At 35.6% G+C, this 27,419-nt stretch overlaps 1 protein-coding gene across 5 annotated transcripts in view; it reads left to right on the top strand.

The window, feature by feature from the left end:
- Positions 1-21,657, top strand: part of lingo2.S (leucine rich repeat and Ig domain containing 2 S homeolog) — a 723,222-nt gene extending 701,565 nt beyond the window's left edge. For all 5 annotated transcript variants that reach the window (XM_041580103.1, XM_041580104.1, XM_041580101.1 and 2 more), the window contains one exon: positions 18,719-21,657. In XM_041580103.1, coding sequence (XP_041436037.1) covers positions 18,744-20,579 — 1,836 coding nt within the window. In that variant the 5' untranslated portion in view covers positions 18,719-18,743 and the 3' untranslated portion in view covers positions 20,580-21,657. The remainder of the gene's footprint in view (positions 1-18,718) is intronic.
- The last annotated feature ends 5,762 nt before the right edge of the window (positions 21,658-27,419 follow it).

Here is a 27,419-nt window from a genome sequence, read left to right as displayed (position 1 = left end):
GAACATGTCCATGTAATCTCTGGATGTTTTATTTTAAATTACTCTCTGAAAGCAAATTCTCATACTAAATTATATGCAGAGAACAGGTTCACAGTGGAGGTGTGGCACCAAGCTGCCAGATGCTTAATTAAAACATTTAAGGCCAAATAAATGAAAGTTACAAATGATTGCAAAAAAAATTAATTCATATAAGCTTCATCATTATGAAATTAATTCATTTTGGAAATATAATCAGTTGAAACATTCAGTACCATTTCTGAAATAAAGCTGGTCTTTGTAATCCCTCACCCAGCAATTTGTCTGTATTCATGCAGCTATCGGCAGAGTTGACTATTTTGAAACTGTTATGTCTAATACAGTACAGAATTTTTAATTGATTACAAAAGAAAATGTCTTTCTGACTCTAGGTTTTGCTTTACAAAAAATACCCTGAGCTTGAAGGAGACCTTACTGAATTTCATATCCCAAAGTAAGTTCATGGCATGTGAACTATCTTTTAGTGCATATGTGCTTTAGTGATGTAAGTATGTGAGCATTACATCTATTGGTGGGGTCTAATCTGGTAATTAAAAATACCTAGAAAGAGAGTGCACAAAGTGTGGGGGTCCTTACCCTTACTAGGTTTCTCTCCTTGTCATCATAACAGCTTTCAAGGACCATGATTTATGGTTGCTCAAGGATAGCTCCAAGTGCAATAAAAGCCACCACTCTTTGTTTTTCTTGAATTTAAAGTAATTTCAATTGGTATTAGGCACATGGGACATTCTGTTTGGCACTGCTTCTCTCCACCTCTCATTGTGTTTGCCCTTGGGAAATGGAGAACTTAAACTCTTATTTACTATAAATCTCATGACTAAGCAGTTGGATACACGCATAATGCCAGCTGAAATGTAATACACTCATGTAACACAAGGCCACAGGCCTTTTCACTAAGACATATTTTGACTTGTATTCTTTTTATATGGGTGTTTTCCCTTTGAATGTATTTATTGTCTTCGAACTAAGCTTTGCTGGTGACGAAATATGTTGTAAGATAATATTACACACTTTTATGTTATGAATAATTTGTTTGCTTTTGTACAGTTTATTCTGGACAAATAATATTTATCTAGCCATTGCCTTGATTATCTTAATCACTTTGGTTTAATGTTATAACTATATATTGTGGATTTTACACAAATATCTTACAGCAAGCGTTATCATCAGTTCATCTACATGTTCCTGCTTATATGGGAAATTTTGCTTTACTATTGTCTTCATTGGTTGGTAGACTGATGTTCTTGAAGAGTGAAGCAGTGGTGTTTGGCACCAAGAAGTGTAATTACAGTATGTCTGGTTTAGGGAAGCTGTAACTACAAATGTTGTTTGTATAGTATTTGCTCAATGTTTGATGACTGAATATGTGTTTGTGTGCTTTGCTCAACAGTGTTACATAATAATTGCTGCAATGGTAATTATAAATGAAAATCTATTCCAATAAGAATTTTTTGTCCAGTTATCCATACAGTTGATACATGTAAGGCTTTATCTATCATTATCAGTTATTGCTGTTAAAGGGGTGGTTCACCTTTAAGTTAACTTTTAATATGTTATATAATGGCTTATTCATTATTTATTAGTTTTTTTCATTATTTGCCTCCTTCTTCTGACTCTTTCCAGCTTTTAAATGGGGATTCCTGATCCCATCTATAAAACAAATGCTCAGTAAGGCTACACAAGTATTGCTATTGCTTCATTGTATTCGTCATCTTTTTATTCAGGTCCTTTCCTATTCATATTCCAGTCTCTTATTGAAATCAATACATAGTTGCTAGGGTAATTTGGACCCTAGCAAGCAGATGGCTGAAATTGCAAACTGGAGAGCTGCTGAATAAAGAGCTAAATAACTCAAAATCCATAAATAATAAAAAATGAAAAACAATTACATATTGTCTCAGAATATCACTCCCTACATGTTAACTTAAAGGGGAACAACCCCTTTAAGTATTTTAACCTTAAGAGGAATTACTGAACCAGATCTTTTATTATATTGATAAATACATGATCTGTTATTGTTTACAAAAATTTAAATGCTGGTTACGACCATAAAATGTACAATTACAAAGTCTCCCTTAAAAACATTTTTTTGACAAAGCTTCAGAAGATTAATTGAGATTATTGCCACTGGCATGTGTTAAACAACATTTTTTGCTTTTTTCTGGCAAAAACTGATTTAAAACTACTTTGCTCAAAATGTGGCCATCCATCATGGTTCTTCACAGTCATATAATAGTCACATCCCACTGGTTTGAACATATATATGATCACATATTTCTCTGATTTATCAGTGATTAATATCTCTAGCTGTATGTTTAATAATTCCCTGCTATTTACAATTTTTACAAAACTATGGCAAATTAAGAATACCTTTTTTTTTTATATAGCTACTGAAATTTGACGGTGAAATAGGGAAAAAAACACTACTTTTTCGGGAGAAAGTACGCAATTCTTAAATTTAATTAAGAAATATGTTTATACCATTATTATTATTATTATCATATACAGTATATATATATATATATATATATATATATATATATATATATATATATATATATATATATATATATATATATATATATATATATATATATATATATATATATAATGTGTATTTGACATAATTGCTTCTGTGATATAAAACAAATACCTCTTTTAGAAACACTTTGTCTATAGAAGATGATTTGTATTTACAGCTGAGTTTTTATTTTGATATTTAAGAGGGAACAGGTGTTTTCTATTCTATTAACTCAACTAATGAGCCTGAGCCTTCTTTTGGGAAATAGACAGTTCATTCAGAGTGCGTTCAGCATGTTTTTCCTAGCTATTATTTTTCAAGAATCTGCAAAATAAAATTGTGTGGTCTAGAATCAGTTGTTTTTTAGAAGCATCGGGCTTTTCATTTTAAAATGGAAGGACAGTAGCATCTCAATAACAGTAATTTAGCTACTTCAACCTAAAATGCTGAAAAGTTGAACTCGGTTGTCTTTTATGGTTTCAGAAAATGTTCTGTAATAATAGCATTGAGACTCTCATCTGTTTTACTATAATGCATGCATTTAAGTAATTGGGTACTATCATACCATGTACTTAATACATTTTTCGTAGTTGCAATTTTGCTATAACTTTAGGATTTGCAGATGTATTATTTATTTTAAAAAACAAGCTGTGTGTTTTTTTTTACTATTTTAATTTTAAACCAATAATAATTAATGTTATGGTGTTTAATTGTTTTGTGTTTTGTAGTGTATTAGAGCTCAGTGATAATCCATAGCACATTGATCAAAGCAGCAAATCTGCTTCTTAGGCCTATCACACACATATTATTTATCTGCCAAGATGTTCCAACTGGCAGAGAAATACCCAATCACTTCCCGTTCCTCCTGCTTTTGGTTTGAATGGCAGCTGTCTGTTACCATTGACATGGCAATAGCCACGATATGAGCACTTTCCCACCTGCTCAAGTATGCCATACACCTTTGTGTTGCAGGATGCCTCAAAATGCAGCTAACAACTACATGATTTGAGCTGGTTAGTGAAACAAGTCTATTTCAGCTTTTCTCAAAGCCCAAGAGCTGCACATGCACCTTGGAATGACCTCCATATTGATGGGATTCCACAAATGTACAATGACATTTACTGGTACCTATTAATTCTCATTGCCAACTTTCAAGTTATCCAAGCAGGGGCATGGATTTCCCAAATGGCTTGAAATTTAAATTACTCTACTGTGCCCTACTACAGCACTGATTCTGAACAATGACCTCTCCCAATTTACTTCAATTTCAGGAATTTACATATAACCTTTATATTAGATTTAAATTATGTTATACATGGTATGTTATAGTATGTTTTACATGGGCAGGTTACATCAGCCAGTTCCGTACTAAGCTGTCTGAGGCCTATTTAGCAACAGTTTAATTTTAGTGGTTTTAGGGATTTTTGAAACCACAACTAAACTCACATTCTCTAAAACCATGAATGTCATGAAATTTATTTAAAGATCTGAACTGAAAAAGCACAAATTGGAAAAGTCACAGAAAAGTTGTGAAAACGTTAGACTTTTTTGTATTGTCACAAAAAAGTCAGAGTGAAAAACACCTTAAAACTTTTAAAACCACAAATCAAAGAAAGATCTTTCAGTTGTAAAAGGGACATCTACCATTGACTTCTACATGATTTTGGTTGTAGCTGAGTTCTTCCGAATTGTTGCAGTTTTGTAGCATAATAAATCCTGGAAAAGTTGCATTACTTTTCCATCAACTTTTTCAGCTTTTTGTCATCAAAAAGCTTGACCCCCTAAAAAGTCACTGTTTGATAAATCAGCCACATTCAGCCTGAGGGCCTCCAATTTAAGAACCTTACTCTTCAAAATATAAGGATGCCATATTTTCATGCATCAGAACTGTGTACATATTATAATTTGAATGACATTAGTAGTTGTTTACAATTTTTAAATCTAATTTACACACAAATTTGATTACATATGTATAGATACATAATCTTTATACGTGATTACATATATGCCATTTGTCATATGTGGTATTGCATGCACATTATACTGTTACTTATAGCATTTTACTTTAATTATTTTAAATGAACTACTCTTTTTAGCTGATCCCTTTATCTGTTGCACATCCCGGTGATACTAGCAGGTGCATTTCTACACACAAGCTAATTAATAATAATTCAAATAGAGAATGCTTTTTGTATCAAAGGATGTGCACATTAGTCGAAACTGGCAATAACCTGCTAGGCTTAAAACAATGAATCATTAGGAAGGAGATATCAGAACACTTCATAACCTAAAATTAATTAGCATTAGTGATTGTATTTATTGTACTACTAAAAACCACCAAATTTGGTCTTTGAACAACCTACTGTATAAAAAACAGAGAAGAAAAGTCAAATTCAGTCTAGCTCTGCCCTGTTTTGTGTGCAAGGGCCGTTGCCCTTGATAATTTGAGAGTAATATAAAGTTAATTAAACCAAATCGGGTCATGGTCCCATGGGCGTTGGACAATTATACAGCAATTACAAGCTTCTTCATTCACACACACAAAGTAGTAATTGCCTCCTGTATTCATTATATTTGTCACTAGGGATGCAGATATATAGAACTCTGCATCTGAATGTGGAGTCATGTTACAAATTATTACATAGCTAATATTAAAAAATGTGTTATTAAATGTTGTGCTGATTAAGAATTAATTAGAATTATTGATTATTAAACAGCAGCTTGACAAGATCATTAAGAGCCTGTGTCAGGGGCTCTTTTATTGTATTGCATTCTAGTCTTTTTCCCATTAATTCCACTTCTGTTAGAAACTGTGTAAAATCTAATAAGTTGTTTTTGGGTTTAGGACATAATATTGACAGACAATTGTATTGCCTACATCTGCCATTTTTATTGATGCCCAGTGACAGAAATGATATATTGGCTTATAATGTTTGTCAAACCCTTTTGCTTTACTCTAAATCCTTAAAAACCCGTACTTGCTTTTTATGTCTCTTGCCTGGGAAAGATCTTAGTCCAATTGGTTATAATCCAGCAACATTTTTCTTCATAAGCTTGAAGACATTTTAACTGCAAGTAGGATGGTGGTCAACATATTAGAGGTAGTAAATATTTGACTGATGGACAGGGCCTTAATTAATCAAAAGCGCACCATGCTGATGTTAATTCATGGTGCCTGTTTTAACAAAGGCTATTATGAAAGACTTCCTTTTCTTACACAGGCAAGACTGCACTTAATGCTGTAGTTTGCCCTGCTTATTAGTAAGATCCTTTATTTAGCTCAGTTAAAATGGCTGGAAAAGACATAAAATTAATCAGAAAATTGCTATCTATGACTTAAAAATCTTACTTTCAAATGAAGGTAGAGTTGCCACCTACTGTAGCTAGCAAGAATTATATTTTAGGTCAGTGAATGGAAAGAAAATCTAACAGACATACTGTAGCATTCAACCACCCTATCCCCAGAAAAGGCAGCATGCTGCAGAAAGAAAAATTTCCAGGTATATGACATGACAGCAGTGGAAATGACATCACATGCATGCACACAATTAAAGCCACAGAAACCACATATCGATCCCTCTGACATCACTGAAATATTCTGCATGTGGGCACATCAGAAACATGTGGACAGACAGCAAAATCTGGTAACTCCCAAAAAAATCAGGTTGGGGTGTTGCCAGCTTTGCTGGGATTTTATTGTTATCTACATTCATCTGAAATGTAATTATTACTTATGTATGTACTATTGATCCCAAATCTGTCAAGGTAAGACAATAATCTCCAAGTGAGTCATATATTTGCTGTATGTAACTGTCAGTTATAATGCTAATGGATCATTCTTGTGCAGTTTTGAATGACAGCAATATAGCCTGGAGAAGCATTCTCTTCTTGAATTAACCTCATAATTATAATTAGTACAGTAGGCGGGTGTTGCTTTGGCACTTTTGTGAAGGCAATGGTTCTTATGTAAACAACACCAGATTATTGCCTTTACCCTAAATACTGCATCACTGTAAGGAAAAGAATGTAATAATTAGTGATGAGTGTAATTTTTTCGCCAGATTTGCAGTGAACTTCCATGGTTTGCTATAGGGGTATTTTTTCAGTAAACATTTTTGCAGCAAAAAATTTGTACCACAACAAAAAATATCTGTTGACTGAGAATTTTTTCACCGTTTTGCAAATTATTCGGTGATTTAAAATGCGACAAATTTCTTCATCGCTAGTAATAATGTATATATCATGCTTGTATGGAGCCATAGACAAATATTCATTGCACATTTACACATTAATCATGGTGTATTTGATAAATATTTTGGCACACTCAGTACATGCTTTGTTTCAGTGGGAAAATGGTTGCTGGCATGTGTTCCAGGATGTGAAATTGGCTGCTCCATCAATATAGGCAGTCTTTGATTCTTAAATGGGGAGCTGCATATTCACTGGAAAATTATCAAATTTAGAGCTGACATCATTCGCTTTTGCTGCATATCAACAACCATAGCCATATGCTTCCCAAACGTGCTGACAAAATGAAAGGAAATGGGAAATTTTCCCTGTGGGCATCTGAATGCTGCTGTGGCAATGCGTAGGAACTGAAAGGCATCTTCTACATTCTGTAACACATTACATGGTCTTTTTATGAAATGCTAGCACACGGACAATGTGGATGAAGGGTTTAATTTAATTCAAAGTTAGTTCAATGTTGTAAAAATGTATATGCTCAGTGTGACTCATCCATAAGAGCTTTCAAAATCGGTGATAGAGTAGGAATTATTTTGTTAGAATGTTGTACTAAGAAGCTCAGCGACACGCTCTGCTTCTTATTCAGTCGCCGCTTGCTTTTGTGTTTATATGTGAAAGTAGAATAAGAAATTATGCATATTGCTATCTGCAGCAATGAGATAAAATGTAAGGAATAATGTTATTAACTTTCTAACACTTGATGACAGTAATAACATTTCTCCATTTGAAGCCAAAGAATCTGGAAGGTTGCTCTGCAATATAATATTTAAGACAAAGCTTCTAAAATCTGTCATTAAAGTACCTGATGATTATTTTAAGCCCAGCATTGTATTGTGCTAAAGCAATATAGTGTAGTTTGCTAGCTCATGCTGATTTCAGCTTACTACCAAATCTCTTTTTTTATTGTTAGCTTCTAAATTCTCCATCTTGTGTCTTTTCCATGCTCACAGAGGAATATCTCTGGAGTTCCACAATGCTGCTATTGCTAGGAAACAATAGCAAGCTTGTTTCTAAAGAACTGTCAGCAATTTGCAGAAAAAGCACAGAGCCAAAGTCAAATATGCTATCCTTAATCTTGATGCTGGGAAGGGCAAAAATGTACCTTCTTACATCAAACACTCACTTGTTGGAATATATATAATATTGACATATGTGATATATATATATATATATATATATATATATATATATATATATATATATATATATATATATATATATATATATATAGGAGGTAACAAGAAGAGCCCGCACACACAGGACTTGAGTGAAGAAAAATTTTTCGTTTATTTAACGTTTCGGCCCAGTCACATGAGCCGTCTTCAGGAAGTCATGTCATGTGACTGGGCCGAAACGTTGAATAAACGAAATTTTTTTCTTCACTCAAGTCCTGTGTGTGCGGGCTCTTCTTGTTACCTCCATACTATGTTTAATTGCTCCAGCACCTAGGCATCCATTTTGTGCTCTTTGTGCACCGACCCCTTGGTTGTTATATATATATATATATATATATATATCCCACAAAGAAGGTCCGCACTCTCAGGACTTAAATTGAAAAAATGTTTTTATTAACTAAACGACTAACGTTTCGGCCTCTCCGAGGCCTTTCTCAAAGTGACAATAGGCAATAAGAGAATGCATTATATACCTATGATGGCGGGAAAAAAAGACCCAATTGGCTAACGTCATCATCATCATCACTATGCGTCAATTAGTTAAATTACATAAAAAATTGGTATTATTACTTAACAAAATTAATATAAAAATAAATACAGCGAAATCCACATTTATATTAAAAACCCCCTATTGGGCGAACCACACAATTAAAATAATGTATTTTGGCACTTTCATACGGCCGTATGAGGCACCGGCACTTTACATCGCCAGCTGCTAGTCCCCGATGGATTTACTGCTGCACTACATGTGAAAGTTTAGATAATACAGCCCCCGTGACCAAGATTGCAAGCCCCTTTCCCTTTGATGTCCAGATGACTACACCTTTTGTCTACACTTATACGGACATTAGAATCAAGTTTCAGTGACCCTTTACACATTACTATCTTGACTTTGTGACTTTGATTTTTTCATTTTGATTTTTTTGATCTTTTTGAGTTTTTTATATATTTTGTGCACATTAATGGCCCGACTGGGTATACATTTTAGCTATATTTTTAGACAGGCTTGAGACACCTTATATGAATATTTTATTGATATATTTTATTGATTTATTATTACACATAATAGTAGATATTTTTGTTCACTTGTAGGGTGAATACTACGTTTGTAACTAAATCCTCTTCTTTTTCTAAAAAAAGTTTTTCTTGCCTTCGAGATGCACACTAGGCGTTTAGACTCTCTGGATGCTTTGGTGCGTTACAGGTTAATTTGATATAACACTAACGGGTTAATGGCTTAACTTTTTGGTATGTTACATAAGGTATTACCCTTTTTTAGATCTAGGTAATATAAATTTGATCTTTTCCATGCACCAGTTTCACCACACCTATATCTAAGCAAATAGATTGGTTCCTAATACAGACCTTTGATCTTGACTCATGTGTAGGTATTTGTAACATTAGTAACCATTTGCGCTGTGAATTTCAGAGAGTTACAATGAAGACCAATAATTGTTACAAAATACATTATTTTAATTGTGTGGTTCGCCCAATAGGGGGTTTTTAATATAAACGTGGATTTCGCTGTATTTATTTTTATATTAATTTTGTTAAGTAATAATACCAATTTTTTATGTAATTTAACTAATTGACGCATAGTGATGATGATGATGACGTTAGCCAATTGGGTCTTTTTTTCCCGCCATCATAGGTATAAATATGCATTCTCTTATTGCCTATTGTCACTTTGAGAAAGGCCTCGGAGAGGCCGAAACGTTAGTCGTTTAGTTAATAAAAACATTTTTTCAATTTAAGTCCTGAGAGTGCGGACCTTCTTTGTGGGATAAATATTTCAAAAATTTTGGACACTGTACCCAGGCAATGTTGAACCGTTTGACGAGAGTGCCGGCTCCTCCATTGACTATATATATATATATATATATATATATATATATATATATATATATATATATATATATATATATATATATATATAGAATCGAATAGGGAATTCAGGCGAATTTACACGCTGGCGTATAGTCGAATGGGCGAATATTCGCCCGACGAATAGTCGAGCAATCGAATATTCGATCGAAGGATTTTCATTTGATCGAATGATCGATCGAATGCCTTTTTATTCGATCAAAAACTTAGAAAAAAAGCCCATGGCACTTTCCCATAGGCTTTTAAAGCAATTCGGTAGGTTTAATCTGGTGAAGTAGGCAGTCGAATGATTTTTAAAAGAGACAGTACTTTGACTATCGAATGGGCGAATAGTCGCCGCGTTTTTTCGCTCAATCTATTCGAATCATTCTACTCAGGCGAATTTACGCCAATTCGATAGTCGAGGAGCACAAAAACTCCTCGAAATTCGAGTTTTTTTCCCTCTATTCATTCACCCGAGCTTAGTGAATGTGCCCCTAAATGTGTAAATTAATGGTATAATACAAGGAAAGATATTGAAATCTTATTTGTGTTCATTTAGCAGGCTTTATAAATAATGTATATACAGTTTACACAGAGACCCTCATCCTTATATAAGTAGACTATTGTGTTTTAGTATGGGGGTAGATTTAAAAAAAAAAACCTCCCCTGTATGTGATGATATCCTTTTGGGATACCTGCTCTGTCATACTTAATATATGAGCAATATGTTAAACAGGCAGTGGGGGTGCTTAAGTCACACTCTTGCTCATTTTATTTCAGTGCTAAACTCCCCAGAGCCAGACCTGTGTGTTGGGGATTCAATGAATATGAGCACAAAAAAAAGGCTGTTTTAGTGTAAATTGGTTTGCAGTTAGATAAGTGACAGGAAAAAACATCTAAAATGGTCTTTTTTAGAAGAAATGCAGCATATGGGGCTGAAGACCTATGAGATAGCTTCACCATAGATGAGATAAACTCCCTTGCCTATTAACGTATTCACTGCTACAAGTACATGTGGCATGAATGCACCACCTCTGCCCCATAGAATTCCACGGAGTTCCTATCACCATTGTAGAGAATGTGAATGATAAAGCTTATGTTAATCTTAACTTGTGTAAAGGAAGCAGGAGAGACCCCAAGGACAATTGCACCTTATAGAAATGGTTGTTTAGAGACTGAGAATATCATAGAGAGTATAACAAATAGGATAGCTGTTTATTAATTACTATACTTTTATTGGACCTCTTGATTGTGTTCTTGTATTAAAGACTGTTGAATTACCCTCATAATAAAGCGTGGCGTAGCAGCAAGGGAGGGCTGGAAGTCGGGGAGTATAATAATAGTGAATGCTGAGAAAATGAACAATGATATACAGTACTGTAAAGCAGTACACTAGCTGCTAGGATAACTAGGGTGACAGTCTTCATCCATTCTCACCTTGCAGAGGATATTGCTGTAATACTCTGCCTTGTCTTGGGTGACATATATACAAGCAGATGATCGGGAGCATAAAGACAGGGACACAGCGTCTTAAGGCAAAAACACAGGTTTATTCACAAGACTTTTTCCAACACAAAGTCACTGGCATACAGTTCATTAGCGTTTTAACAGCATGCATTCAAACTTTTCCCCACTCTGGGGTTCTCGACCATACAGGGTGGCTTCCACTCCTCTGGTATATTCAGGCTTCTCACTAAGCCCTGCTGACTTTCCCCTCCTGGGACACAAATTCACCAGCTTCTGGCCTGGCTCATCTTCTGGCTTTCCTCAATCACTTTAGACTCTCAACCACATGGTCATGTCTCCCTTGCAGTGGCAAGCAGCACTCCCAGCCCTTCTGGGAGACAGGTAACCTTCCTATTCTGTGCCCTGCTCAGAGAGACCTTCCTAACAATTAACTAGGATTAAATACCTTTCCATAGGACAGCCTTCCTGTGGAAAGTGAGCTCCAACACAACTGGACTACTGGAATGTATTGCCTGTTTCTCCCTGAGCACTATAGCTTCCACGGCCAACCAGCAAAATCCTTTAAAGAGAGAGACCATTCGCTTGCAGCTGCCAACTCCTACAGGGGGCAAAACACACCTTTTTACCCTTCTCTGGGGTCATTCTACCACTATATATATATATATATATATATATATATATATATATATATATATATATATTCCATGTTTTCTCCACTTATCATGTAACCTTTGAGGCCAACCAATGATGGAGCCATCAACTAGTGCCCGACCTATCCCTTTGTAGTTAAGTTAACTGTACCTCATGGCTGCGTAAAAAAAAAATCTTTCTGAGACTATACAGTCAAATAGAAATAAAATCTATAAGCTACCTGCGAACCTGGCCAGCGTTGGCTTCACCGCACTTCACCAGGGTGGTGCTAATTCACTAAAATCCGAAGTTGCGCTCACGGAGACGAAAGGTAGCGAAGTTGTGCTACCGTTAATTTGTCAGGCAAAGCGAAGATACGCTAGCGATGCCTAATTTGCATACGGCGCCAAGTTAAAGTACAATGGACGTATATGTACATTACACTACACAAGCCTGGGAAAGCTTCATAAAATAAAATAGAGTTGCTATTTTGCCCTATACATGTGCCCACTGTATAGTTTAGGTGCCATATGTTAGGAAATCACCCTTAAAAAAGTAAAAAATGCCAGCGTTTTTTGGGACTTAGAAAAAATTTCAACTTTTTTCGAAGCAAGCCCTATACACTCTATTGCACTTCGCCTGGTCTGAGGTGGCGAAGGCAAGTCTGGCGCAAGAGGTAATGTTCAGTAAAATGAGTGAGTTAGAGAATTAGCGTAGTTACGTCCCTTCGCCATAGCACAACTTCGCCTGGTGTAAGGGTGCGAAGTAGCGCTAGAGTAGGTCCACTTCACTAGCGGATTTATGTCAGCACCCGTTAGTAAATCGGCGAAGTTACGAAATAACATCATGCTGACGAATTTTCGCTAGTGTTAGCCACTTCACCCTTTAGTAAATTTGCCCCTATATATTTTAGGGGGTTTTAAAATTCAGTTGGTAAAATCTTATTTCATTATTTTCTTTCTAAAATGAAACACAAAACAAACAATGATGCCTGCAGCTCTGCTTCTAGGCTGCAGAATTTCCACTGTAGCAATGACAGTTCAAAGGGAACAGAGAAAGGCCCCGGTGATTTCGTTTTTTAAACTTGACTGACGGATTTGCTACACAAGCTCTGCATTGAACAGCTGGCAGCATGGCATTTAGGTTGGAAACAAAGAATTCCTACAGCTCAACTTGTGTGCATATGTGTGTATCCGTTTTCTAATTTTTCTAATAAAGGAAATGTATCTACTCTCTCTAAAAAGCATTCATATTTTAAAATAAAAAAAGAGTGTGTTGCTATTGCAAACTGTCGTCAGTATTGATGTAAAGTATTATTTATACCTGATATTACTATAGACCGGTGCTCTACTTATACTACACCCTTACTACCATGATGAATTAAACATGTTGAATTTAATTGCCTTAAGCATTAAGTTGGGGAAAAGCTTGAGGTGTTTTGTGCCTGAACAGTGACAGAGAATACAATTCTGTGTATGCAGATTCCCCTGTGAGACTCCCTGACTTGGATGGATTCTGTTCTCAAGCTAGCCTTGGTCACTAGTACCCTGGCCTTGAGGGCAGAGCCACCTGCTTGGCAGTAAGAGCTCCCTTTTTACAAGTCTGTCAAAACAATGTGATTCGTTTCTTCAGAGTTCTGACTGTTTGTGAGTTCAGAATCCATGTAGCTTGTGTTAAATAAACTTTAGCTCGAGTGAAGGAATAGAATAAAAAAACGTCGAATTTCGAATGATTTTTTTGGCTACTTCGACCATCGAATGGGCTACTTCGACCTTCGACTACGACTTTGAATCGAACGATTCAAACTAAAAATCGTTCGACTATTAGACCATTCGATAGTCGAAGTACTGTCTCTTTAAAAAAAAAACTTCGACCCCCTAGTTCGCCACCTAAAACCTACCAAAGTCAATGTTAGCCTATGGGGAAGGTCCCAATAGGCTTTTGAACAATTTTTAGGTCGCAGAAAAATCGTTTGATCGATGGATTAAAATCCTTCCAAGCGAACGATTCTAAGGATTTAATCGTTCGATCGAACGAATTGCGGTAAATCCTTCGACTTCGATATTCGAAGTCGAAGGATTTCCATTCGGCAGTCAAATATCGTCGAGGGTTAATTAACCCTCGATATTCGACCATAAGTAAATTTGCCCCTAAATGTTCTCATAGGTTTGTGGTCTTGATCTTATAGATTTACAAAAAATCTAATTCAATATTTACTTTGATTTGATGCCAAATTATTATTTTGTCCATTGAAGCACTCACAAATGAATAGAAGAAAATCAGTTTTTCCTTCAGGTCATTTTAGTTCTGTGCTAGTGTTGAAAAGCAGTTAGTGTGCATGTGAAAGGGCCAACTCTATTTATTTCATCATATGGTCCTTCCCTAAGCTGATCAGTCATGTAATGCAGGAAACATATGGGAATCCATATTGCTGAGGCCTAATAGAGCCTGTGCATGTCTGCAGTCAGCATGTCTTATTAAACACAAACGATCTGCATGAACTATTGTACTTAGCCAGTTGAGTGTCTCATACATAAAAAAAAGGAAATGTGCAGTCCATTGATGGTATCTATGAAGAATTTGATTACAGCTATAGTATGCTTTGGTATGATCATGGCAAAATATGTACTTTAGGATACCTTAAATGTTTACTTAATGTATTGCAATAAAAAATCCAAATATAAAAGTTTTTATCAAATGAATAAGTGAAGAATAGTTCAAATACCTTAACATTTGTTTTTAAAAGCAAAAGTTAAAAAAAAAACTGAATTGCAGCAATAATTTCAAACATTGATAAATCACTACCTTAATGTATTTTCACAGCCCATGGGTCACAAAGAGAAAATATTGCATAAAGACATTGCTTTGTGTTTTGGATTTTCAGGTTATCACTACAAAGCTTTATGGCAACTTTCACTCATTTATACAGACAGCTATTTTGAAAAGGGATGATTGCCAGCACAATGCAATATTAAAGCTTTATAGGGCAACTATATGAATATGGAAATTATATTCCCTTTTATATTTTTTTAACTGGTTTAGCTAAATATTTTGCCATGTTACTATGTTCAGAATGATGTTTTTTTCAGCACAGAGTTGTTGGTTGGCTTTGAGCATCCATATTGTTTTTTTTTTTTTTAAAGCAATCAAATTTGTTCCGTTTCAACAGAGACTTTTTTATGATAAAACTCTATTGGTTGGATTTAAGTTTGAATACATGAAATATCCTTAAAAGAGTTATTGTTTGTAAAATTAATTATGTATCAATATAATATCCATTTTACATTAATTAGTCAATCTACAGACTCTTTAATTAAACAATATTTTCTCCATAGCCATCTGATTCATGTACCCCTCCCTAATGTGTATTGTTTATAGTTAGGGTATGTGCCCCTCTCTGTGTCAGCTTATCAAGAACAAAAAAAGGAAAGAAAGCATCAGTGCAGATATAGGTGGCAGATGAGCTCCTGAGAATTTTCATCATTCATAATCTTATTTAATAACCAAAGGTAAAGTTAAATGTCAGCTTTGTTTTCAATTGCATTCAATTATTCAGCAAAAATTTGAATGATGATCTCAATTGCTGCTGATCTATTGCTTATATTTTGCTGAAGCTGAATATTAAGATGTTATGGTTTGACCTCAAAGAACTTAGTCACTGCTGTTGTTAATAACTGTTGTTGCATTTAGGTTTCTATATAAGGATTTTTTTCAGCAGGATTCTGATTCGGGTGAATCCTTCTGCCTGGCCTAACCAAATCCGAGTCCTAATTTGCATATGCAAATTAGGGACGGGGAGGGAAATCGAGTGACATGTCACAAAACAAGGAAGTAAAAAATGTTTTCCCCTTCCCACCCCTAATTTGCATAGACAAATTAGGATTTGGTTCAGTGTTCTGCTGAGTTCAGGATTCAGAGATTCGTCAGAATCCAAATAGTGTAGCAGGAGTCAGTTCTCTTCCAGGTTGGTTAATCAGTTGCCATGCAACATTGTTTAAGGAGTCAGAGACGGGCACGCAGAGAATGTGAACTGCCAGACAGTTACTCAAGTAGTTTCCAACTACTAACCCCCATAATTAATACTTAAAACAGAGGAACATTGATTATCTGGTGATACCTACATGGATTCTAAGACCTTTAATAGTTCTATATAGATTGTTCACTACGTTTATGCATCTGGGACTAAATAGTCACCGGGTTTTTTAGTATTTTGTCAAGGACCCGCACTTGGATGTTCAATATTTGGCCCAGCACTCTTAACCATATATAGGAGTCTTTTTTTATTAAATAATGTGTGCATAACATTTAGGGGGTTTATTTACTAAACTCGGAATGTAAAAATTACGAAAAATGTGTGATTTTTTTTTTTTTTATAAAATCTGACTTTTAAAAAAGCATGCATTTTTTGAATTTATTAAACCCTGAGGATGGAAAAGTCAGAATCTGAAAATCAGGCATCTCAGACCTGTCGAGGTTGCATATAAGTCAATAGAAGTCCCATTTGATTTTTTGATGTGCGCTAGGTTTCGTGCAATACCACAACGTTTTTGGATTTTTCTGGTGAAAATTCCGAAAAATTGTGAAATTCCTGAAAATCGGATGGAAAAATGCAAAAAAAATCGCAAAAAATCAGTTTTTTTTCCTCAAAGCAAAATTTCGAAAAAATTTAATAAACAAGCATAAAAAAACCTGAGGGGATTTGATCGCAGTTTGTAGCAGAACATATTCAGATAAATTTGAACTTTGATAAATAACCTCCTAAGTATTGCTTAATTTGGTGTTAAAGTTAAGTCAATGAGTAATATTTTTTCAAGTGCATTTTCAGCATTTCTTAATCTAAATTTAATCTGGGGCTGCTGCTAATGGATTGTATGTCTAGTAGTGCCAAAACCCCTCTATCAGCAGAGCAGTAAGCAACAACCTCATGCTGTGACTTGAAAGCATGCTGTCTGCGAGGCCCTCTGCGCCTGCACTAACCTTTTTAGTAGTGCTAGATAAACAAATTTTAACATTGAAATCAATGGCTAAAAAATATTTCAAGAGTGTTTGTGTTCTTACCACATGTACAGTTTGATGGTGTATAAAACATTATAAAACTAAACTTAAGCAAAATATAGTTTATATAAAATGAAGTGGCATATTAAAGAGTCTTACCAAACTGTAATATATATTAAAGTACATATTGCCCTTTTACATCTTTTCCCTTCAGCCACCATTTTATGTTATTCTTTGTGCTGCCCCCAAGATCACCTGACCAGAACTACTGCATCTCTACCTGTAATGGGAAGAAGTGCGGAAGCTAAGGATAACATTTTGTCCATTAATTGGCTCATGTGACCTAACATGTATTGTTTGTTTGTGTGTGAATCGTAGGATCTCAGGGGGCGGCCCTTATGGCAATTTTCTAATTTTCTATTTAGGATTACCCAATGGGACATACTAAGAAAAAAATATGTTATCGTGACAATGGTGAAGTAGGGTTTTACATACAGTATGAGCTGTTTCGTGCAATGTATTTTTATAGAGACCTACAGTACATCTTTTTCCTTTTAAAACAAACCACTAGCCTTTTGGGACAATATCCCGTATTTCTCTATTGAGTAGTTATACTTTAGATTATCGTAGGGGCTGCAAAAATACTGTGCCTCCAGTAATGCTGTCAGTAGTGGACTGGGGGGCTGCTGCCTGAACTATGCTATAATTTTCAACTTTGCGCCTTTATAAATGTCCCTCTGTATTTAATATGTTCAATTACTATAAGACACAAAAAAGTTACTAAAGGATTTATTAAATAAAAAGACACTAACATTTGTTCAGCTGTAGTAACCCATGCCAGCAAATAGTAGGTATAATTTCCTGGTCATATGTTTAAAAGGGAACATCTTATTGGTTGCTATGGGTCTCTGCACCTGGACAAACTTAATGCCTTTTATTAAATATAGGGATGAATATAGGGATGACTTTCCATAAACTTACACTTTAAGGAACTTATTAAAAGCAGGTAGTTTGTCATTATTTTGGTTTCTGAATGCTCAGTTATGTTTATTGGCTTCAATTGAAATAAATGTTGGCATTCGTTGAATGTATGGTTCTTTTAATTGAATTCTTGGACGGAAGTATTTAGTAGTGGTATTTAATGTATTCCAACTTGCTATCAATGTGTATCAATTACCAGATGAATAGGATTCTTGCCATTAATATTGATTATATTTTTACCTTCATTCTAATTTGCAGAAAAGTAAAATCATATTTTTGGTTATGGAAATACAATACATTTGAATAAGTGGACTAAGTAAATGATTTAAAATCGTTGTTTTAACCTGATTTTTGCATAGGATAATTTTAGTTACTTAGAGGTTTTACACAAGCTTTCTACTTACTTTGAAATCTTGCAATAGAGAAACAGTTTAGCTGTTCAATTACTTTTTTTATATACAGTATTTAACAAGCTGCTACAAAAAGAGAAAGAAGTTCGTAGTTCTGAAATTTAATTTTTTCACTTAATCTGATACCATTCCAGATCTTACTCTGTAGTCAGTGTCCTTCAAATTATTTTAGATAAATGACTCTATTTGTAACATATTTGACTCACGTTGTCATTATATTATAAATCAAGGAAGATACAGTGCCAGGCAAATGCTATGCTTCAGAAGGAGCATAAAAACAGAAAAAGGTGTGAGACTTATACATTCTCTCTCTCATTGTACCTGTTCTCATCTTAAAATTTTGTAATTTTAACAAGAAAATAACTTAAACAATTCTTTCTTTTTCTTTGTAGGTCCGTGACCAGAAAGTTGTTCTTCATGGGAGGAGTCATGCTTCACACGGCCACAAATTGGCATATACTTTTTTTCGTGGCCATGCTCTTGGTCTTTATGGGATCTGCTTTTGGTTGTCCAGCAAAGTGTGAGTGCTCAGCACAACATAAATCTGTCAGCTGCCATCGAAGGCGTCTTGGGACAATGCCAGATGGCATCCCTATCGAGACAAAAATTCTGGATTTAAGCAAAAACAAACTAAAAAGTGTGAATCCAGTGGATTTTATGTCCTACCCTCTGCTAGAGGATATAGACCTTAGTGACAACATCATATCAAATGTGGAGCCTGGAGTTTTCAATAGTCTTTTCAACTTGCGTTCATTGAGTTTAAAAGGAAATAGATTAAAACTAGTTCCCTTAGGGGTGTTCACAGGTTTGTCCAATTTAACCATGCTGGATATAAGTGAAAACAAAATAGTTATTTTACTGGACTACATGTTTCAGGACCTACACAATTTAAAGTCCCTTGAAGTTGGAGATAATGAATTAGTTTATATTTCTCATAGAGCTTTCAGTGGATTGGTTAGCCTGGAGCAGCTTACTTTGGAAAAATGTAACTTAACAGCTGTACCAACGGATGCTCTTTCACACCTTCACAATCTTTACAGTCTACATCTGAAATATCTTAACATTAATGTGTTGCCTCCATTTGCCTTTAAGAGATTGTTTCATCTGAAAATTCTGGAAATCAGTTACTGGCCTCTTTTAGACGTGGTGCCTGCTAATAGCTTCTATGGTCTGAACCTCACATTTCTCTCAGTCACCAATACCAATTTGTCTACAATACCGTATCATGCTTTAAAACACTTAATTTATCTAACACACTTGAACCTCTCCTATAATCCCATAGATATCATTGAGACAGGTGTATTTTCAGACTTGGTGCGTCTTCAAGAACTGCACTTGGTCGGGGCTCAACTGAGGACCATAGAGCCACATGCTTTCCAAGGGCTTCGGTTCTTGCGCTTGCTTAATGTGTCTCAAAACCTGTTGGAAACTCTAGAAGAGAATGCTTTCCAATCCCCCAAAGCTTTGGAAGTTCTTTGCATTGATGATAATCCCCTAGTTTGTGATTGCCGCCTCATATGGATGCTACAAAGACATCCCGTGTTGCACTTTGGGAGCCAACAGCCTATGTGTTCTAGCCCAGACAATTTACAAGAAAGTTCATATAAGGTGCTAGATGCTGCTGTATTATCTTTTTACTTCACTTGCAAAAAGCCTAAAATTCGAGACAGGGAATTGATGCAGGTTCATGTGGATGAGGGGCAGAGGGTGCAGATGAACTGCAATGCTGATGGAGATCCACAACCAATGATTTCATGGATGACACCACGTAGAAGGACAGTCTCTTCAAAATCTAATGGAAGAACCACAGTGCTTGGCAATGGCACACTAGAAATCCGATACGCTCAGATTCACGACACAGGAACCTACATTTGTGTTGCAAGCAATGCTGCAGGAAATGATACTTTCTCAGCTTCACTTACTGTCAAAGGATTTATCTCTGATCGTTCCTATACAAATATGACCCCAATGTTTATAACAGAGTTAAATGAAACCAGCTCGAATGGTACTAATGCAAACATAACTTTTAATCTAGACCTTAAAACTATCCTGGTTTCTACAGCTATGGGTTGTTTCACATTCCTTGGAGTGGTTTTGTTTTGTTTCCTACTGCTTTTCGTGTGGAGCCGTGGAAAAGGAAAGCATAAAGCCAACATTGACCTAGAGTATGTCCCAAGGAAAAACAATGGTGCTGTAGTGGAAGCTGATGTTTCAGTCACCGCACCCAGGAGATTTAATATGAAAATGATTTAGCTGATAGAGCACTGTTTTTGGCACTGTTTCTATCCACAGAAGCAACCTAGCGCCTTGGATTGCTGGGTAAAGGCAGCCGAGTGCAGCTGTCACTGTGTCAAATTGGTTTTGTGAAATTGGAAAGACTGTCCGGCTGTTTAGAGGTGCCCTGTAGCTGAAGGGCAGGAACATGAAAGCATTCTGTGGAGCTGTTTTAATAATTGTTTGCATTGCAAATATTGGCATTCTGGGGATCTCAGTAAAGAAAAAAAAAACTTTTGGATCATGTTCATGGACAAAATATCCCAACATTTTCTACCACTTAAATAAAAAACAAAAAACAAAAAAAAAAACCCCAAGACAAACCTACAGTGTAGGGTTTACATATAAAATAACACACATGTCCAAAACATATTCTGCCGTGTAATTTGCATCTCTGGATATCATTTGTTTAAGCTGAGTTTCATCCTATTCTTGTTGATTTCACACCACACAATAAAATCGTTAAAGCTTACTTTATATGCATACTATGCCCATCCTAAAGCAATACAGATGAGAGATTGTGCTTTTTTCTCCACTGATAATGGCTTTGGTGTGATCATTTTCTCACATATATGCTTCATCTTAAAGATCACCTGTGACTAAACTAGTACATCTCTAAGGTACGGAGGCAAATACAAGACTACACCACGAGATACCCATTGTCCAATGATGTGTAAAAAAGGACAGTAATGGTTGTGGTCCTGTTAATATTTTATAACATAATGCATTTACAGTACATCTCTGTAGGAAGTGGATTTATGACATCACTTAAATTCCTATAAAATATTAACAAACTGTACAGTTTATAGAATGAATTGAATGGCAGATCTACAGTAATATTCACAGTTTACATTTTCTAATAGAAACCACGTTCAGAATTCTTTTAGCAAAGTGATCTTTAAGATGGGAAACAGATAACTAAAACGTGTTCCACAAAGGTTGATTCCCCCCTCTGTTCGTTTTCTTTGCTCCTTTTGTCTGAAAAAGTAAATTTTATGGCTGAAAAACATGGTTTGGTGTATTAATTGTGTTGTTATTTATAAAGACATATAACTGATATTTGATACAGAGCTAAGTTATTTTTTATACTTGATATCACTCTTGACCAGGTTACTGTATACAAAATATATGGTCTCTGTCAGAGATATGGATTATGATGAGCTGTAGTTGTGCTACTTTGAGAGAAACAAAAGCATAGACTGATTACTGATGCTTTGGGATTGATTTACAAACACAGTTGCTAAACTGCAAAAGGGCAATCGTCAGTAGCAACCAGTTGATGTGGAACAGTCTACTACAAGTTAGAAAACAAAAGCAAAGTCCAGATTGGGTGTTACTGGCAACTACAGTTGTGTGACTTAGCACCTCTAAATGCTAAATGAGAACTCATATGTTCATAGAAATGAAAGCTTGAGAACATGTGCCGTACCTATGAATTTATATGTATTAGCTAGATAGCTAAAAAAAACGGAATTATCACTATTATTCCAGGAAAAAACAAAACAAAAATATATGCACAAAGCCATTGAACACATGTGCTTTCTAATAGTAGCAGGATAATGTTGTTAAGAACAGACATTCATAATTAAATATTGCTGTCTCTGTATGTTAAACTACATACCAATTAAACGGATATGATGAAAAGTCAAAATGTTACCTTCTGAATTCCCCAACAGGCAGTACATCTATTTTACATTAACAAAACAAATGTACTGTAAAATGGCAGTGCCACAATACATTTGTATGTGTCTTTATGTGCTGGGAAAAGTAATTTGCTTGCCTTCATTAATAATATGTCACAAAGGTTAAAACTATGTATAATAACTTATTGTAGAACCTCATCCATCACACAGAACACCTACTGTAACTATGCTAAAATTGGTTTTGAAAAGGGCAAATGTTTATTAAAAAAGTGCTTATATATGTAAACTGTATTCTTTTGTTATATGGAAAAAAAGATCTTTTCACCTTGACATAAAAATGTAGCATATTTTTTAATCAGAAATCAAAATCAAGAGATGTCCAATCTGCCTCCTCATTTAATGTCACAGTACAACTCTCAGGATGCACAGATTTGTTTGGCCCAAACACTAGAGGGCAGCAGGTTGGGCATCTTTAGGCTTCATGTGGATGTTGGTGCTATCGAGCCAAAACTGACTGGTAACCATCTTAAACCACATTTTTTTTATTAAGTGTTCCAAATATATAGGAATGTTTAACCTTCAATGACATGTGACACACTGAAAATGCCTATTCTGTAAAATTGTACAAGCCCATCACTTGGATAAACTATGGATAAAGTATAACTATCAAATTGAAGGATTTGTCCCTTTTTTGGGGGTGTTTTTTTCTTCTTTGGCACTGCTAGCAATAGATGAATCGGATACAAAACGCAGACAAATTCACTAAATGCACTGGCAGAAATGTTTATTTTTTTGAAGCACAATAATTTTTTGTCACCCATTGGAGTCTATTGGAGTCATTTTCACTGTGACACCTGGCGAAAATGTCACTCATCACTAGCCACTACTACGAAACATTGCAGGTTCGGTTAGTAGTAGCAAGTAGTTTCCTATTGAATATAGATTTATTACCTAGCCATATCCCCATGAATATGTAACCCCATAACTATGGGGGTTATGTAATAAAAGCTACCGAAGTCAATGTTAGCCTATGGGGAAGGTCCCCATAGGCTTGCCTAACTTTTTTTGATCGAAGGATATTCCTTTGATAGTTGGATTAAAATCCTTCGAATCGTTCGATTCAAAGGATTTTATCGTTCGATCGAAGGAATTATCGTTCGATCGGTCGATCAAACTATCTGCGCTAAATCCTTCAACTTCAATATTCGAAGTCGAAGGATTTTAATTCCTAAGTCGAATATCAAGGGTTAATTAACCCTCAATATTCGACCCTTAGTGAATCGGCCCCTTCGTGCCTTTTATTACATATAGGGGTGTGCCTATTTTTGGTCAAAACTAATTCTGAATAGAATGTAAAGGGCAAAGGAAGGACGCTATCTTTTAAGGCAGCAATCACCAACCAGTGGCTTGTGAACAACATTTAGCTCACCTACCCCTTGGATGTTACTCCCAGTGGCCTTAAAGCAGGTGAATATTTTTTAATTATTGCCTTGGAGGCAAGTTTTGGTTGCATAAAAACCATGTGAGCTGGCAAACAGAGCCTCCTATAAACTCCCAGACCACATAGAGGTTACCAAATTATTATTTGTCAACCAACCCCCTGGAACTATTTTCATGCTTGCATTGCTTCTCTCTGCTCTAAGGTATAGAACCCCTGCTCTGCCAGCCTCAACCTTATTGGGATGGTTCACATAAAGTTAGGTTTAAGGGGCAGATTTATCAAAGGTCGAAGTTAAAAAAAACTTTGAATTCAAAAAGACCAACCGAATGGAGGTCAAAGTTTTTTGAGGTTGAAGTGGGCCTACTTCGAATTGTACAATTCAAAGTAGCGCTACTTTGATCTACTTCGATTCAAAGTTTTTTTTACTTCGACCTTTGATCTCCCAATTGCCTCCATGCAGGTTCTAGGAGGTCCCCCATAGGCTAAAACAGCCCTTAGGCAGCTTTTAGGTGGCGAATGGTCGAAGTTTTAAAGAGACAGTACTTCAAAAAAATTTGACCTTTGAATTTCGAAGTTTTTTAACTTCAAATCAAAGTATGACTATTCCCTAGTGAAAGTACACAAAAAATAGCTCGAAATTCAAAGTTTTTCACTTGAAATTCACCTCGACCTTTAATAAATCTGCCCCTTAGTGTATTATATAATTGCCTATTCTGAGCAACTTTTCTATTGGTTGTCATTGTTTATTTTATATTGTTTTTCAGTTATTTGTGTTCTTCTTCTGACCCCAGTTTTCAAATGGGGGTCACTGATTCCATCTAAAAACAAATGCTCTGTAAGGCTATCATTATTGCTAAGTTTTATTACTCATTATTCTATTCAGACCCTCCCCTAGGCATATTCCAGTCTTTTTTTCAAATCAATGTTGTTAGGATAATTTGTACCATAGCAACCAGATAAACAATTTTTTAATATTTCAAGATAATAATTTAATTAGGCCATCTATGGGTCTATAGCAAAAATGTCACAACACTTAACGGATTCACTCGAACACGATTTCAAATTAAAATTACGTTGCTTTATTCATACCTTTAAAATTTGTATGCTAAGGTACAGTGCATGATGATCACCACTGACGCGTTTCATGCCCTATGGCACTTCCTCAGAGTGTTACAGATTTTCAAAAAGACACAACTTTATAGCTAATCTAATGGCCAAACAATTTACATAATATGTTTCTTAAAGGTGTATTACACATATACAGACCACATTTAGTCCCGCTCCTATATCCCCTCGTACAATCAATAAGGTTTTTTTTATATATAAAAACATCTTAAGTTATTAAAAGAACTCTTTTTGTTTTCATGTATGTTATTTGAACACTTTTGGGGATGATTCAAAGAAAATTATATATTTAGTGGATGTTGGCTTGGGGGAAGCCTTGAATCATACTCTCTATAAACTATTCTATTCAATATAGTATCTAATCTCCCAATCTTTATTTAAACCAACTGGTTTTTCAGTCTCTAAAGCAAACATCCACCATGTTTCTCTCTTGTTAATTAATTTCTCCAAATCCCCCTTTCTTTTATCCAATCTGACATGTTCTATGCCTTGGAAGGATATACATTTATCATTGCCATTATGTTTGATCAAGATGTGTTCTGCTATAGCAGATGAGACATCCTTTCTCCCTATACTTGCTATGTGTTCCAAAATCCTATCCTTCATTCTCCGCATTGTTCTACCCACATATTGGCATCCGCATATACATGTCGCCAGATATATCACATTATTCGTTTTGCAATTTATATAGGATTTACACTCATATTCCTTACCAGTAGCTGAACTCCTGAACCCCTTTGATACTTTTATATAATTGCAAGCCTTACAGATCCTTGCTCCACATTTGTAAGTACCTGTATTTGTAAGCCAATTCGGTTTTCTATGTTCTCTTCTTTCAGGGAGCATACTAGGAGATATATGACTTGCAATTGATTTACTTTTCCTATATGTAAACCATGGCTTTTTAATATTGAGTAAAGGGTCTGCACTGATCACATGCCAGTGTTTCATTATTATCTTTTTTATATCTGTTGCCTCATTGCTATAATCTGTCACAAAATAGACTTTTTCTTTATCTGTTTTTTCAAATCTCTTATTTTTATGTTTATTTGCATTTTTACTGCTCTCCTTTAACATATAGTTTCGATCACTCAAAACCACTCTATCATATGCTTTTTTTAGGGTTTCTGTGCTGTAGCCCCTCTTCGCTAGCCTATCCCACAAATCCATTGCCGCCCTCTGGAAGGCATCCCAAGTGGAACAAATCCTTCTCAACCTAAGGAATTGTCCAATCGGGATGCCCTCCAGAAGCGGCTCTGGATGATTACTTGTCCTTAGCAGGAGGGAATTTCTACTGATTGGTTTTCTAAACACATCTGTCACGATCTTACCTTCTTCTTGTGTAAACTGTATATCCAAGAATTCTACACTTTTTTTACTGATCTTATATGTAAATTCAATACCACAATCATTGTTATTGCAAAATGACACAAATTCATCTATCTGTTCAGTATTTCCCCTCCAAATAACAATCAAATCGTCGATAAACCTAAAATACCTAAATATTTGTCCATCCCATTTTGTTTTATCTCCAAAGATGTGGCACTCTTCAATCCATCCCATAAATAGGTTCGCATACGATGGTGCAAAACGAGCTCCCATTGCAGTGCCACATCTCTGGAGATAATATTGCCCATCATACATAAAGAGAGACTGAGTCATCGCACACAACCGGGGCAGCAGAGTCCACGCCATAGACGAACAGAACGTCCGGACAGAAGGAACTGGGCCCCATCGGATAGCGCACAGCCCCCTTACCGCCACAAGCAGCGTTACAGAACCCCACGCCAGGGCGCATACCGGGTCCCGACAGACGCTACATCGAGCAGTGAAGAATGCTCAGCCTCTTCTACGCAATCATCTGCGCCTTTTTTAGGTGCAGCGGCAACCCAGGAACCAACGGATACTCGACGCAACCTGAAGCCACAGACCACCAGGGAGCAATACCCCACACGGAACCGCAAGACAACAAGGTAAATCACCTTGTAGTTAATTTGTCTTCCTATGAACTTGACAAATTTGAAGTACAACTGCTAAACAAGGGGTTGGGTTTTGTACCTACTTATAATACTGAATTTGTCAATTGGGAAATCGATTTCCAAAAATTCGTAAGAAATATTAAATTAAAAATACATTTTGGTTCCCAAATTGCCTCAAGTTCAAGTGTTACTAAGGAACCCGTAGATATGTTGAAAGGGTTCAAAAACACTAGTACATTCGTACCAGATGTTACTAACGAATTTCTTTCCGCCTTTGAAAAAATTGTTACACATGAGGTGAAGCATATTTGGGATAAAAACACTGCTACAGGCCATACAACCAATTTGTCATATAAAGAAAGGGCAGCACTTCAAAAATTAAAATCAAATGAGTCACTTGTAATACGTAAAGCGGATAAAGGTGGGGCCATTGTGGTAATGAATAAGGAGGCATACCTCAATGAAGCCTTTAGACAACTAAATACACCAGGCCACTATGAGAAAATTGGGAATGACCCCACAGGTACTATTAAGAAAGAGATTGAGTTGCTAGTATCACAGGCAATGGTTAATGGTCTTATCCCGAACCATGTGAAGGATTTCCTATGCAAAGAATTCCCAAGGATACCTG

This window comes from Xenopus laevis, chromosome 1S (genome assembly GCF_017654675.1).
Source record: "Xenopus laevis strain J_2021 chromosome 1S, Xenopus_laevis_v10.1, whole genome shotgun sequence".
Classification (NCBI taxonomy): Eukaryota; Metazoa; Chordata; class Amphibia; order Anura; family Pipidae; genus Xenopus; species Xenopus laevis.
The sequence above is the reverse complement of the archived record's forward strand: the minus strand, read 5'-3'. Positions and strand labels throughout refer to the sequence as shown.